This window comes from Pseudorasbora parva, chromosome 2 (assembly GCF_024679245.1).
Source record: "Pseudorasbora parva isolate DD20220531a chromosome 2, ASM2467924v1, whole genome shotgun sequence".
Lineage (NCBI taxonomy): Eukaryota > Metazoa > Chordata > Actinopteri > Cypriniformes > Gobionidae > Pseudorasbora > Pseudorasbora parva.
This window is the reverse complement of record NC_090173.1, coordinates 11,135,702-11,149,923: the sequence shown is the minus strand read 5'-3', so window position 1 is coordinate 11,149,923 and position 14,222 is coordinate 11,135,702. Positions and strand designations below refer to the sequence as shown.

Below are 14,222 nucleotides of genomic sequence, written 5' to 3'. Positions count from 1 at the left end.
TCTTACAAAAACAATCAAAATAGTAGGCTATACCAGTGTCAACCTTTTTTCATTCATGGCACCCTTTGACAATTTTCAAAATGTTGTGGCACCCCCTGTAACATAGGTTACACTAGGAGTGTAATGGTACAGATTGCTCACGGTTCGGTTTGTATCATGGTTTTAGGTTCACGGTTTCAGTACGGTTCGGTATTTGCTATCTTCAGGGAAAAAAGGACTAATAAAAATAAAGAAAATAAGAACAAATAACTTAAATACAAGCAGCAGCACAAATAAATACTACTGAGCAAAGATACTAATAAAATAAACTATGCATTTTAGGTTTTCCAGGTAGGTCTAACATTAGTTTTTAGGTAGAGAAATTGAATAAATAATCAGATGTAAAATAACTGCATATTTAACTGTTTAAATTAAAGATGAATCCTTATCAAACTTACAAAAGCTATCCAATCAAGAGCAGGGAGTGATGTCCTTATCTTTTGTTTGACAGACAGCAGTAAAGGCTACTGCCCCTTTAACACCTAATGCAAGGATAGTTGTCGTCTTTCTCGACTGTATAATGTTCACTTAAGGCATACAGAATATGTCTGCTTGGATTCTCATCAAGATGGACATGTTGACATACTTTTAGAGTTTGTCTGTTCAAGCGCAAGACTTGAAAGAGAACATTTTTTTTGCGTGCTGTGAGACGTGTGCGCGCTTTCGAATGAGCGCACAGAGACAGAACTTCTCACAGTGCGCGCGAGTTCTCATTCGCAAATAACGCTGTCGGAAAGCGTGACAGGCACATCAAACCGTGACCGGAGGAGTGACGGGCGCTAATAACGCGGACTGAACGCGTGACAGGCACATCAAACCGTGACCGGAGGAGTGACAGGCGCTAATAACGCGGACGGAAAACGCGTGACAGGCCCATCTAACCGGGACCGGTGGAGTGACAGGCGCAAATAATGCGGACGGAAAACGCGTGACAGGCTCATCTAACCGGGACCGATGGAGTGACAGAAGCGAATAACGCAGACGGAGCGCGTGACAGGTGCATCTAACCGTGACCGGAGGAGTGACAGGCGTAAATAACGCGGACGGAAAACGCGTGACAGGCTCATCTAACCGTGACCGGTGGAGTGACAGGCGCGAATAACGCTGACGAAACGCGTGACAGGCTCATCAAACCGGGACCGTGACAGGCGCAAATAATGCGGACGGAAAACGCGTGACAGTCACATCAAACCGTGACCGGAGGAGTGACAGGCGCAAATAACGCGGACGGAAAACGCGTGACAGGCTCATCTAACCGTGACCGGTGGAGTGACAGGCGCGAATAACGCTGACGATACGCGTGACAGGCTCATCTAACCGGCGCGAATAACGCTGACAATTCGCGTGACAGGCTCATCTAACCGGCGCGAATAACGCTGACGATCCGCGTGACAGGCTCATCTAACCGGCGCGAATAACGCTGACGAAACGCGTGACAGGCTCATCTAACCGTGACCGGTGGAGTGACAGGCGCGAATAACGCTGACGAAACGCGTGACAGCCTCATCTAACCGTGACCGATGGAGTGACAGACGCGAATAACGCTGACGAATCGCGTGACAGGCCCATCTAACCGGGACCAGTGGAATTACACACGCGAATAAAGCTGACAGGTCGCAAGGCAGCTGCTATAGCGGTGACCGGTCGGATGTCAGGCACGTAAAACACTGGCTGATCCAGTGCCAGGCACGTAAAACAGCGACAGATTTAGTGCCAGGCACGTAAAACAGTGTCAGGCTGAGTGTCAGGCACGTAAAGCAGTGACAGGTATCATTGGCAGCTGCCCCTGCCACGGAAAGATTTTACCCCCTCTCGGTGAACCTAGTTCCGGAGTGACCGCAGGATACAAGGATGTAGAAAGTATCCTTCTCCGAAACGTTATTTGTAAAATGATGATCCATTTCCATAACTCTGATGAATTTTAAATGATGGATTCTCCTGAAATGGCCCATATAGCCCAGAAGTAAATGCGATTTAGCCTAATAAATAAAAAGGATCGCACATTATTCATGGATGTGCATTTATTGCATGTTTAAAACTACATGACATGTCTAAAATGCATGTGCACAGTTAAGTTAAATGACTACATTCAAGTAAGTGCTTTTGCACAGAATGTACGAGGCAAAATAACGACAATATTAACAAAAACAATAATATAAGAGTGCGCAGTTTATTTGTCAATCAGATGCGCGAGCAAGTTCCGTTCATTACTATAGCAACACTCGGTCATTAAGCTGTACTCTAGTATAGGCGCATTTTCTTTGTTATCAATGGATTAAAGAAAATAAAAGAAAATAGAAAATTAAAATAAGACCTTCACATCTGCATCTGTAAGCAGAGCTCAAAACCTACCGTTGTGGACAACAGAACCATTTCACAATTTAAAATGATAGAGTTTATGTGTGCAAAACGTAGCAAACTTCTCCACGATGCAGGATCACAGAAGGAAACAATGACAATAAACACTATTAAACTAAGTGAATGAAAGGTATAGTAATAATCAGCGATATGCGTTCACATATGGCTCGATTTGAACGTTTCATACCATAAAAATAAGTAGTTAGAATTACGTTCTAGTGACGTCATCACGCAATGACGCAAAAAAACGCTGAATTGCTTTATTTTTAACTCGTTATTTGAAACTAACCGTTCAAAAGAACCTTTTGCAAAAATTAAAGAGACTTCCAATCATTATTAGTAAGCGAGAGACAGGTGAATAAAGAGGAGTCGAATCCCCGCGATGGAATCGATTCCAAACGTTGGAATCGACTCTCGATTCCCAACGCCTTGGAATCGAGGAATCGATTCTTTTTGGAATCGATTCCCAGCCCTACACTGGTGGCCGTTAAGTGAACTGCAGAAGCCACTTATTGATCAAGAGAGACTGATCGGGATTCAAGGCCTTCCTGATACTGATTTGTGTTTGATTTGTGGTAAAAAGAAGTTGGAAATAGCCTTCTTTTGCAGGAATATACTACATCTCGACACCATCCACACTGCTGAGACAGCGACGTTAAGAAGAGTAAATATTGATTGATTTTCCTCTCAATAAGTTACCAAAATAAACACAACAAAAAAGACAGCAGCGAAGAACCAGCATTTCAGAAAACATCTGATGATCGTGGCGATGTGGATGTGTTTGCACCAGCTCGGCGATTTACTTCATGTCGACAGATGAGGTAAAAATCACACTGATATAATAGTTTGATTATTAAGTAACGTTAGGCCTATATTTGAGACTGAAGATCTGGCGATGTGAGACTGTAACGTTAGTTTGAATTAATCCATTTTCTTTAAATTACACATTGACAATTACAGTCCAGAATTGCTCTTTTTGGCATGATCCTGAACTTTATAAGCATTAGTTTAATAGTTTTGTAAGGGAAGAGAGGCTCTCGGGAGCGCGCATAACCGCCCCATTCGTTTGATTTTCCCGGCAAAACCGACCCATACAAATCAGTCATAGGCTTTCATAGTTTATTTGGCAATGAAAAAAGCGATTAATACATAGGCCTAAATTCTTTCACATAGCCCCTTTTTGTTAAATATGGAGTTTTGTTGTGTGTTAGAGATGAACTACATTTAAGCCTCTAAATGTTGCACAGTAAACTTCACTTGGCAAGATCATCTGAGCACATCCGATGAATTTGACCATTTGTGAGACTATCATCTGAACGATATTCAGTATGTTTAAGTCACTTAAAATAGTTTTTACTGCTCTTACCGGAGACTGTTGTGATATCATCACCTCTCAATGCACATTTAAAGGCACAATATGTAAGATTTTTGGGTTAAAATAACACAAGAATGTGTTTAAACAGCCATAAAAGACGTCCACTCTCCCCCTGCTGACCTAACGAGGAAACATTATGGGATGTGTGCAAGCCAGACGAGGGAAGACCCAAGTTTGTTTTGAAGATGAAAAAACATCCCAAGCATAATGTTCTTGCACCATTCCTGATTCCTTTCTAAAGCCCTATTCGGACTGGATTAGTTTTACATGGGGACGTGGGGGTAAAGTAATTATTACCAGAGGTTCTCTGTGATTTTAGTCCCGTCCGAATGTGCCGTCTCGGTAATCATTACAGACAATAGCCCTATTCGGACGGGATTAGATTAACATGGGGACATGGGGGTAAAGTCATTTTACCTCAGGACGTCTGTAATATTAATGGCCAATTCGCACGGGATAAGACATCTCAGTAAAACTAGCAGAAGTGGGAGGAGTAACTCGCTTTACGCACCTCCTTGACGTCATGTGCGTATGACGTTACCGTTATAACGCGAGCAAACACACAACCTGAGCGCCAGTCTGAACTCCGTCTCCAATATATATGTGTGTTTATAAACAGTTAGGTCCAGTCTAACGATTCTGATTGGATTATGTTGGTAATAGACACTTTCCTAGAGCTAAAATGTGTTGTGCCTCCAAGTGCTTTTGATCTTCTTTTTGCTTTAAATGATATGCAGAAAAACTGGACGTTTGCCACAGATTTGTCCCTCCACCTACAACGCAACCGAATGCTTCAAGCGCCTTCAAGTTCGCAAAATGCGCTTTTTTTAAACAGGAAATGACGGAATTTTCCCATACATTTTTACAGCGGGTCTATTCGAACAGGATTAGTATTACCCCAGGTCATTTTCCCAGACCTTTTTACAGAAGGCTAAAGTCTCGGTAATCTTTACTGACATTGTCCGTAATGATTACCGAGATGGCACATTCGGACGGGACTAAAATCACAGAGAACCTCTGGTAATAATTACTTTACCCCCACGTCCCCATGTACAGGGTAGGGATGGCTCGATACCACAATTTTGGCTTCGGTACGGTACCACAATCTAATACCGAAGTACCGATATTAAATCGATACCACAAGGTCTGATATTAGCGCGGGTATATTGCACGCGAATGAGAACAATTATGCAAGTTTTGAGTTTATAAAGTGGGAAATTACCACAAATGTTTATTAGTAAATTAATCAGCGAAGCTTATCACATCAAATCAGTCATTTGAAAACTTTCTTGTGAGAAATAATTTCAGCAAAAATCTCTCAAAATTAGCAAATTGCTTCTGGTTTCAAAAGACATCGCACTACACTAAAGCAATCTGCATAATCCGATTCAACATTTCACGCTCGTCTCGGGACGGATAACGGAAATCATTTGAACACGCAAGAGATTTTATAGCATTTCGTAATAACAGTTACAGGAGACATGAGCTTATAACAACGACACACACACACACACACACACACACGCCTGTCACTTAGTCACGCTCGCACATTACACATTAAGTTTCCTTAAACAGTCAAATACACAGAATTATGTACAAATGTCCGTCTTTAGTGAGTATTCACATAAACACAGTCGGCGGTGTCTAACGCGAATGTAAACAGTGCAATAGTACGCGTGCAAATATAATGAGATCTAAATGTCATTGGTTGAAACAAACGCTGGAGATTGTGATATTTGATCTTATGTTAGGCTGTGTGTGTGCGTTGATCAGTGTTAAAAAAAACAAAAATGTCTAAATGAGATGGTTTGAATGATCCACTGACCTGTCGATCTCTTAAGAAGTCCTAAAGTCAGGATAGTGACAGATGCTTCTTGGCTAGGTTTGATGGTTCTTCATCAGTTTTATAAGCAAAGTCATTACAAATGTTACTTCTACTCCTCTCTTTATTCATTCGTTTTGGGCATCTTGAGTGAGATTCAACTGCTTTATCCATTTTGTCCGTCTATGTTGTTGTCACATTAGCCGGTTGTTTCGGGTCAGTTGGGGTAGCGCGCTGCCATCTAGCGGTGAACTTCGGAAAAGCAGCATATACCGAAATGTGCCAAATCATGATATCGTACCGTTTTAAATAAAATATATACCGGTATTTTTCCAGTACCGGTATATCGCGCATCGCTAGTACAGGGTGTCCGCGGGGTTTTATTAAAAAGTGATAAATCAAAATTGTCAAATTTAAGGCCATTAAAAGTGTAGGGGTGTAAGAAAATATCGATACACGTGAATATCGCGATATTATGTTTGGCGATACTGTATCGATTCTCAAAAACGCTGTATCGATATTTATATATTTATTTATTTACATCCAAGATTCGTGGCTGTGTGTTCGGTTTAACCCACAGACTGTATAACACCCAACCGCTAGATGGCAGTGTTATCTCAGAACGTATAACTGACGCGGAGCCGGAGAAGCGCAAGGTGAAAGTGCGTGCATCACTAGTGTTTAGATTAGCCAACCCAGCTCTCAAGACGATAGCATTATTCCTAGCCTGCAGTATACAGAGCTGAAGTGTGGACTCATGTTGGCTTCAGCTATAAAGAAGCCACTAAGGAAATCGACAAGAATCATTTTGTTTGCAAAATAGGCCAAGTTATAATCTAATACTCGGGAAACACATTGAAACAGAGAGCTCGCTTAACATCCTGACGTCACCCGCGCTGCTGAGAAGCGTTTCGATAGAATGTCCTGCACGTTTTCCTCTCAGTAACAAAATAAACACACGCCAAAACTGACAGCGGTGGCAGGAGAACGAAAGATAATAGCGATGTGGATATGGATGCACCTGCTCTGCAGTTCAGTAATGTTACTTGAAATGGCACTTTATACAATAGACTGCTTTATAGAAAACAGCTTTAGGGTCCGATCACACAGAACGCGTTTTTTGCGCTTTAATGTGTCTAGGCAACCCCCGAATCACCTGTACTACTGTCAGTCAAATCAATGTAACGGTCAACACAACGGAAGGCCTGCCGCTTCATTCATTCGATTGGACAACAGAAAATAAGTGCGATGATGTTGCGCGCTTTTCTGCTCAGAGTTGACTTTTTTTCATCTTCATGCGCTCGGAGCGCTCCTATAAAAACGCGAGGCACAGCAAGCGGTTTAAACGCGAGGCGCCCAGGGCGCATAAGCAGCGCGCATAACGCTCTCTGCCAAACGAAATCCATTCAAAAAAGGCACCTCTCGCTGCAAAAACACGTTCTGTGTGATCGGGGCTGCTGTGTTAAAGCCATAGACAGTAAAAGAAATGGACGGAGCGTTCCCATTGACGTCAACGGCGAAAGAATGAAGTCAACCTAGGGGCACTCACTTCCTGATGGCTGAGCGAACTGCGCAGGCTCAGACTGAGCTTGAGGACGTCGATGTGACGTGAGCCTCCTGTCTGACAGCTGTGAGTCTTCTAGTAGATGTGGAAAGCGAAATCTGAATCACGTTGTTTAAATATTTTCTCCCGTTGCTTTTGGCTCACTATGGGCTTCTCCCCATTCTTCTCCCTTGACTTTATCAGACTTTATGTCTCCACGTCCCCCCGACTGTCTCATAGACAGTAAAAGATTGCCTGCGAGCGTCTCCTCAGGTCTATACGGTAATTTCTCAACTGTGCGACAGAGTCGCGTTGGTTATGACGCAATCATTAGCCTATTTTTACAAAAACAGCTTCTGCGGGGCGATAGTGTAAGATACAAGGTAATGGAGCCTTTTATACATTGTCGTGTTTCTTTAGAAATAAACAATGGACAAATGGAGTCTTTAAACGTCTCAGATGTAAAGTTATTCACTGTCAAAGTGCCTCAAAAATGAATGGGAGTCAATGGGATGCTAACAGCAGGTGATGGCTTGGTTAGCAATGGCCGCCCCTATGGGTGGAACGCTTTCCGAGCGCTAGATTACCCCCTTGGTTAAAGCCCCACTTGGCTACTTTTGCTCTCGGGGTCCCCCTACAGTTTGGAAAAAATAATGTCCTCAAATACTGTCGTAATGTCTGTCATCCTACAACAGGGGATGCCATCGCGCGTGCATTTGTTGACATGACAACCCCGATAGCCCTGAACTAGTGATGCGCGGTTCGTCTCATAACCCGCGGACCCCGTATGTCTATTTAATGGTCGCGGGTGGGCGGCGGGTTGTAAAAATATATACAGTGGTGCGGTGCGGGCCAAATAACTTCATAAAAGCGTCCCGCGGGTCGGTGCAGCACTAACAGTTCCCCTGAACACTGCAAGAGGAGTTCTTCTGGCATCGCGTGTGAAATGTCTTCATCCCAGGTAACGTTACAGTCAGTGCCATATGTCTCAGCATGTCATATGAATATAATTTCATGGGTTTTATTTTTTTCAAACGCCAAATAATCACGATGCTCACGTTTACAAGCCAGCGTCATTATAGTAGTCTATTGGTTACCGTTTTACAGAATCTATATGATACTTCAGTTCAATGTTTGAGTGGCTCACCGTAACAAGCAGGACAGCATCGGTCGGGCACGCCTCCTTCAGCTCACGCCGACGAGCAAACCCTGGTCACATTTTGATCCTCGTCCTGCCTTTAATCCCATCATTTTTTCATTTCCTCTTATTGCTTTCCTCCAACAAAACCTTTTCTTTCTTATTTGTCTGTGCTGCTTCGGACATGACTATATTATCCGACGAACAAAGTTGGGCTCGCACGTCCGAATGTAAGGAAGTGTGTGTGTTGGTGGAAGTGACGTATATGCCGTAAAGCAGTCGAATTTTGTAGTTCTTTTCTTTTTCTCGGGTTACTACCCGAAACCCGAAGTTTAAAAGTACGATTAAAAACGATACAGACCCCATCAAGCTATGGCAGACGTGTCATTCAACCTATTGTAAGTCGATTTATCATCACAAGAGTCTTAAAAAATATATTATGAAGGTTGAAAAGTTACCTAGTGCTGCTTTAAATTATAAACAAACAGTCATTCAGTCATGAAATGGACTGCACTTTCTGTGGTTAAATAGCCACTGCTATACTGTGAACTAGTGTTGTCAAAAATATCGATATTTCGATATATATCGATACTGGAATATCTGAAACGATACGATTCTCAGTTTTTACAGTATCGATATTAGCTGCGCTCTCCTCTCCGACCGTCAGCGAGCTGACACACACCGGCATATTCTCACTCAGCCCGGTTAACCTCTGAGCACGGCGAACGCGCGTTCTGCTGAACTTTTTCCTCATGACAGTGTGTTAGTGTTAGTGTGTGATCGGTCTGAATTTCACGCGGGATTGCACATAAATTAATTCTAGCCTACTAATGCCCGCAGATTTCGTGCTCCACATCTGAAGCGCACACACACATAGCCTACCCTAATAAAGCCGCCTCTGACATGATACAAGTGCAAACATTTGCTTCCTTTTCCAGCATATTATTGGTCAAATACACTCAAAGAATTATCAGTGCACATCTGGAAGAGTATTAACGTAAACACAGTCGCAAACAGTTCAGGAAGAACGAGTAACAGGAACAGTGTTTAGGATCCATGCGTCTGTTAGTCTTAAAGGGGCCGCAGTCATTTGCTATTCAAACTACAAAAAGACAAACGATCAACTGCTCTTGACTGATAAACTTGTGTAACTTTAATAGTTTCGTCTGTACGCTATTGAATTTTTTACAAAGAACATTATCCAATGTTGTTTTAAATGTAATTACTATGCATTTTTTTAATTCAGTTTCTTATCTGAATGTTAGACCTACCTGAAAAAATAAAGCAGTCTTTTTAATTTTTATCTTCTATTCTATTGCATTTATTTGTGCTATTGTTTGTAATCTGTTTATTTGTTCTTATTTTATTACTGTTTACTCGTCTTTTTAAATTCAATTTACCATTCGAAATCAAGCTTCCTTGTGCTGTGTGTAAGCTACTGCAACACAATTACCCTATTGTAAAAAATACATTGAGATAGCAAAAATTTGTGAGATAATTTTAATAGTAATTGATCAATTGATCAATAATTGTTCAAATCAAAATGATGCCCAACCCTAAGGAACATGCTGGCCACATGAATTTTTAGTAAAAAATAACAATGAATAATAAGTTCTGTTGTCATATTAAGCATCTTATCTTATTTATTTATTTATTTTTTTACTGTGGTATCGATTTAGTATCGATATATCGATATTTTAGTCTGATATCGTATCGAAGTCATAATTTTGGTATCGTGACAACACTACTGTGAACCTTTAAAACATTTACACATAAAGAACCCTGCAGTCACTTTACATTTCCCTCAACTTAGATTGCACATTGCATATGATTAGTGCATAAATTATACTGTATTAATTAAATAAAATAATTTGTCTCGTGTTTTAGGCGTATGGTTGTGTTCTTTATTCTTTTAAATTATAAAAAACAAAAACACACAAAAAAGAAATATCGCAATAAATTGCCTCTCTTACAACATCGCAATATATTGCAATATATCGTATCGTAACCCCTGTATCGTGATACGTATTGTATCGCCAGAGTCTTGGCAATACACAGCCCTATAAAAGTGTTAAATGTGGTCTCATAGGTATTATTTTTTTCCAAATTAGGCATTATTTTTTCAGACTATCAGTCTGAATTGTCCTATTCTGTCCTATTCTGATTGAAATTCTATCTGCGTTTAGTTAGTTCGTTTAAATATGGGCTTTAGCATATCTGGATCATAATCAAAAATCTTTCGTCTCCATCTCAGCGTGTGTTTGATGCTGACGTCATATTCAGTGGTCGTTCGGCAACACTGCGCGCTCAACAGAAGTGGCTGGCTCACGTTTTATTTTAGACTTGCTTCAAGGCATATCTTCAACGACTATCCTCATAAGAGCAATCTTAAATGATTTATATAAAGTCTAAAATGAACAAAAAGAGTTGTGAGAGAATGAGGCGCGATCCATAGACATATAAACAGTGAGATCCGCGTGTCTGTCTGCTCTTAAAGGGACAGCAGCCAATAAAGCTTCCTGTCAGTAAAGTTAAAGAACAAAGGGAACAGAGAAAATGACTCGCTGCTCTTGACTAAATAACTTTTGTAGCTTTAATAAGAATTAACTATGTAATTTATAGTTTATGCAGTGCAGACTGCATATAACTTTTATAACTTTATTAAATTTCTGTATATTTCCTAACTGTTAAGACAGGAAGGGCAGGAATAAACATGACATTTATTATGGGTTTATGTTATCATTGTTTTAAGTTTACTTAAATTAAAAACTTATATTTTTGAAGCCTAATAATGAATGTAAACAAAAAATCAATAGCTGAATTAATATCAGTAATACTGGCCTTCATTCATAAAAAGATGCCATTTAAACAAGTATTTAAAATAATATATGAATATTTAATAATATATTTAAAATATATTTTTAAGTAATATATTTAAAATATACTGTCTTTATGTTGTTTCTACATTAATTTGATTAACTATGAAATTATATAAAAAATGTATTAAAAACGTACAAAACCTTTTTTTTATTGCGATTAATCACAGAAAAAATATGTGATTAATCTAGTTAAAGTTTTTAATCGATTGACAGCACTAGTTTTTAGTATTTTGTTTAATTCAACAACTTATCACAGTTATAGAAATGTAATATTTGGCTCGGGTTTTGTTGTTGGAAAAAAAACACTAAATAATTTAATTGCTGAAATACCAATTATTAATGTAAATCAAATGTGTATGCACTGCAGTAATGCTTCTCCTTAACCGACCTTTGTGAATGTTGAGATGTATTTTACTGTGTCTGAATGATAACTTATCACAGATTTCCTCCTGCTGTCGTTTCTAAATCTATTCTTTGTATATTATATATGTCAAAATCTGTGTAAATAATAGAAAGGTCACTGATTAACACTTGCAATTCAGTGTCGTGATGGTTTTAAAAAATATTCTGAAGGTAGTAAAAAAAGGTATTAAAAAGTAGTACATTTAACTTAAGGATTGCTGGATATACCCTGATGTAAAACTAATCCAGTCCGAATAGGGCTAATGTCAGTGAAGATTACCGAGACTTTAGCCTTCTGTAAAAAGGTCTGGGAAAATGACCTGGGGTAATACTAATCCTGTTCGTATAGACCCGCTGTAAAAATGTATGGGAAAATTCCGTCATTTCCTGTTTGAAAGTTTTTTAAAAAAGCGCATTTTGCGAACTTGAAGGCGCTTGAAGCATTCAGTTGCGTTGTAGGTGGAGGGACAAATCTGTGGCAAACGTCCAGTTTTTCTGCATATCATTTAAAGCAAAAAGAAGATCAAAAGCACTTGGAGGCACAACACATTTTAGCTCTAGGAAAGTGTCTATTACCAACATAATCCAATCAGAATCGTTAGACTGGACCGAACCGGTGTTTTTTTTTTTTTAAACACCCATACACACACACACACACACACACACACACACACACATATATATATATAGGAGACAGAGTTCAGACTGGCGCTCAGGTTGTGTTGCTCGCGTGATAACGGTAACGTCATACACACGACGTCAAGGAGGTTGCGAGTTACTCCTCCCACTTCTGCTAGTTTTACTGAGATGTTATCCCGTGCGACTTGGCCATCCCATAGACCCTCCCCTCAAAGAATTCAGGACAGAAGTGGCCAAAAGCGGACAAGAGATGGATTAAAACTCCAGGTGTAAATGGGAATGTCTCCCTCATCTACTGCTGATCCGATCGACGGAAACGCATCTTAATGCCAAGACCCTAGAGTGAAATGTCTAAAATAAGAGCTGACACTATATAGTTTCATATTTAGCTTTCCAGCATTTATTGTTTTGCCCTCATAATAAAAAACAAATCAAATGTAATATTTCGGCCATATTAGGCTATTGTAGAATCATGTGTGAATCATGTATAATGTAGTAGTGTGTGTGATGATCAGCGCTGCTGTCAGATGTGTGTGTGACGGCATTCTCCTCCCACTCTCTCTTCTCCCTCGTCCCTCTCTCGCTCCATCACTCTCGCTGGTGTTCCTCATCTGTAGCCGGTGGATCGCAGGAGCCGTGTGTGTGTGTTTTGTTGTTGGGGAGCGCGTGCCGATTGCTCAGGATCGCGAGCCTCTGTGAGTATTCACTTCTGCAGTGTGTGTGTGTGTGTGTGTGTGTGTGTGTGTATAGAGATGGACAACTCAACTCCGTGTGTCGGAGAGTTTCTGTACAGTTGAGTTATATATGTGCGTCAATCTCATTCTATTCTATTCTATTCTATTCTATTCTATTCTATTCTATTCTATTCTATTCTATTCTATTCTATTCTATTCTATTCTATTCTATTCTATTCTATTCTATTCTATATTGTATTATATATTCTATTGTATTCTATATTCTATTGTATTCTATATTCTATATTCTAGTCTATTCTATTCTGTTCTATTCTGCTGATATTTCAGTTCCTCTTTGTAATGCTTTTTGGTATTGTAGGATGTCGCAAGTAAAGTACTTTGAATGGACCGAGAACAAATGATGGTAATGTTTGGGAAAGCCTTTACCGTGTGTGTGTGTGTGTGTGTGTGGTCATTAGTTGAACTCATCAGTAGCATCTCTCCTTCTCAACAGCGTATGTTTATTCATACGGCTGTCTGTTTGCTTGTTTGTGCAACAGAAGATTCAGTCCAGGCGTGTGTTTGTGACTCACTGAATGAGTTCCTGATTGTGGGTTTTGTTTGCCGCTCGTGTGTTTGATTAGCGGAGCTTGTTGCGTCGACTCGAGCCGCGCTCAGCTAAAGGTATGCTCAAAACACTAAGGTGTTAGTGATTTGCCTGTAAAACAAACCTAAGCGTTAAATGTCAGTGTGTAACTCGCCCTCGTTGAGGATCGGTGTGTTTTCACTTTACTGAAGTCATGCTGTAAGAGGAGTTTAACCCTTTAAATGCAACTAATGAATATTCATCAGTGTGCCTTAATGTGAGAGATGGAGCTGATCTGGGATCTGGCTTAGGTTTCATTTATTTTGGATATCTTTGTCTGGAGGCTGGAGCATATTATGTTTGTCTTTTTATTTTTGTTGTAAAATGTATTGCACAAGTTTTAATTTTCTTCTTGTGGCTTAATTAGAACTTTTGGTTCTTATTAATATTGAATATTTACCTACGGTTTGATATTTAAGGTGCTTGGTTCCCAACACAATTAAAATGCAAAAATAAATATTTTATGCATTAAGATAATTAAGGTTATTTTTGGTCTTTTAAGATTTTAATGCTTATTTTATTGTGTTTTTTTTAATAGATTTGTTTATTTTGTATTTTTTTATTTTTATATTTAATTGTAATTTTTTTTAATGATTAATTCTTATTTTTTAATAAATTATTTTCATTATATATTTTGTTATTTTATATTTCATTTATTTAATTTGTAAAATATGTATATATGTATTTTATTTTATTTTAGTGGTGAT

General features: G+C 39.5%; 1 protein-coding gene across 12 annotated transcripts in view; it reads left to right on the top strand.

The window, feature by feature from the left end:
• Positions 1-14,222, top strand: part of rbfox3b (RNA binding fox-1 homolog 3b) — a 622,784-nt gene that overhangs the window by 227,725 nt on the left and 380,837 nt on the right. For 2 of the 12 annotated variants that reach the window (XR_010908103.1, XM_067456227.1), the window contains exon 1: positions 3,012-3,218. The exons of 4 other annotated variants lie outside the window; for them this stretch is intronic. Coding sequence is in view for 3 of the 8 variants with exons in the window: in XM_067456227.1 (XP_067312328.1) it covers positions 3,214-3,218 (5 nt within the window). In the remaining 5 variants the exon portion in view is untranslated. Of the gene's footprint in view, positions 1-3,010; positions 3,219-12,776; positions 12,891-14,222 lie in introns of those variants that run through there. 6 more of the 12 variants (XM_067456241.1, XM_067456274.1, XM_067456299.1 and 3 more) reach the window with 5 other exon arrangements.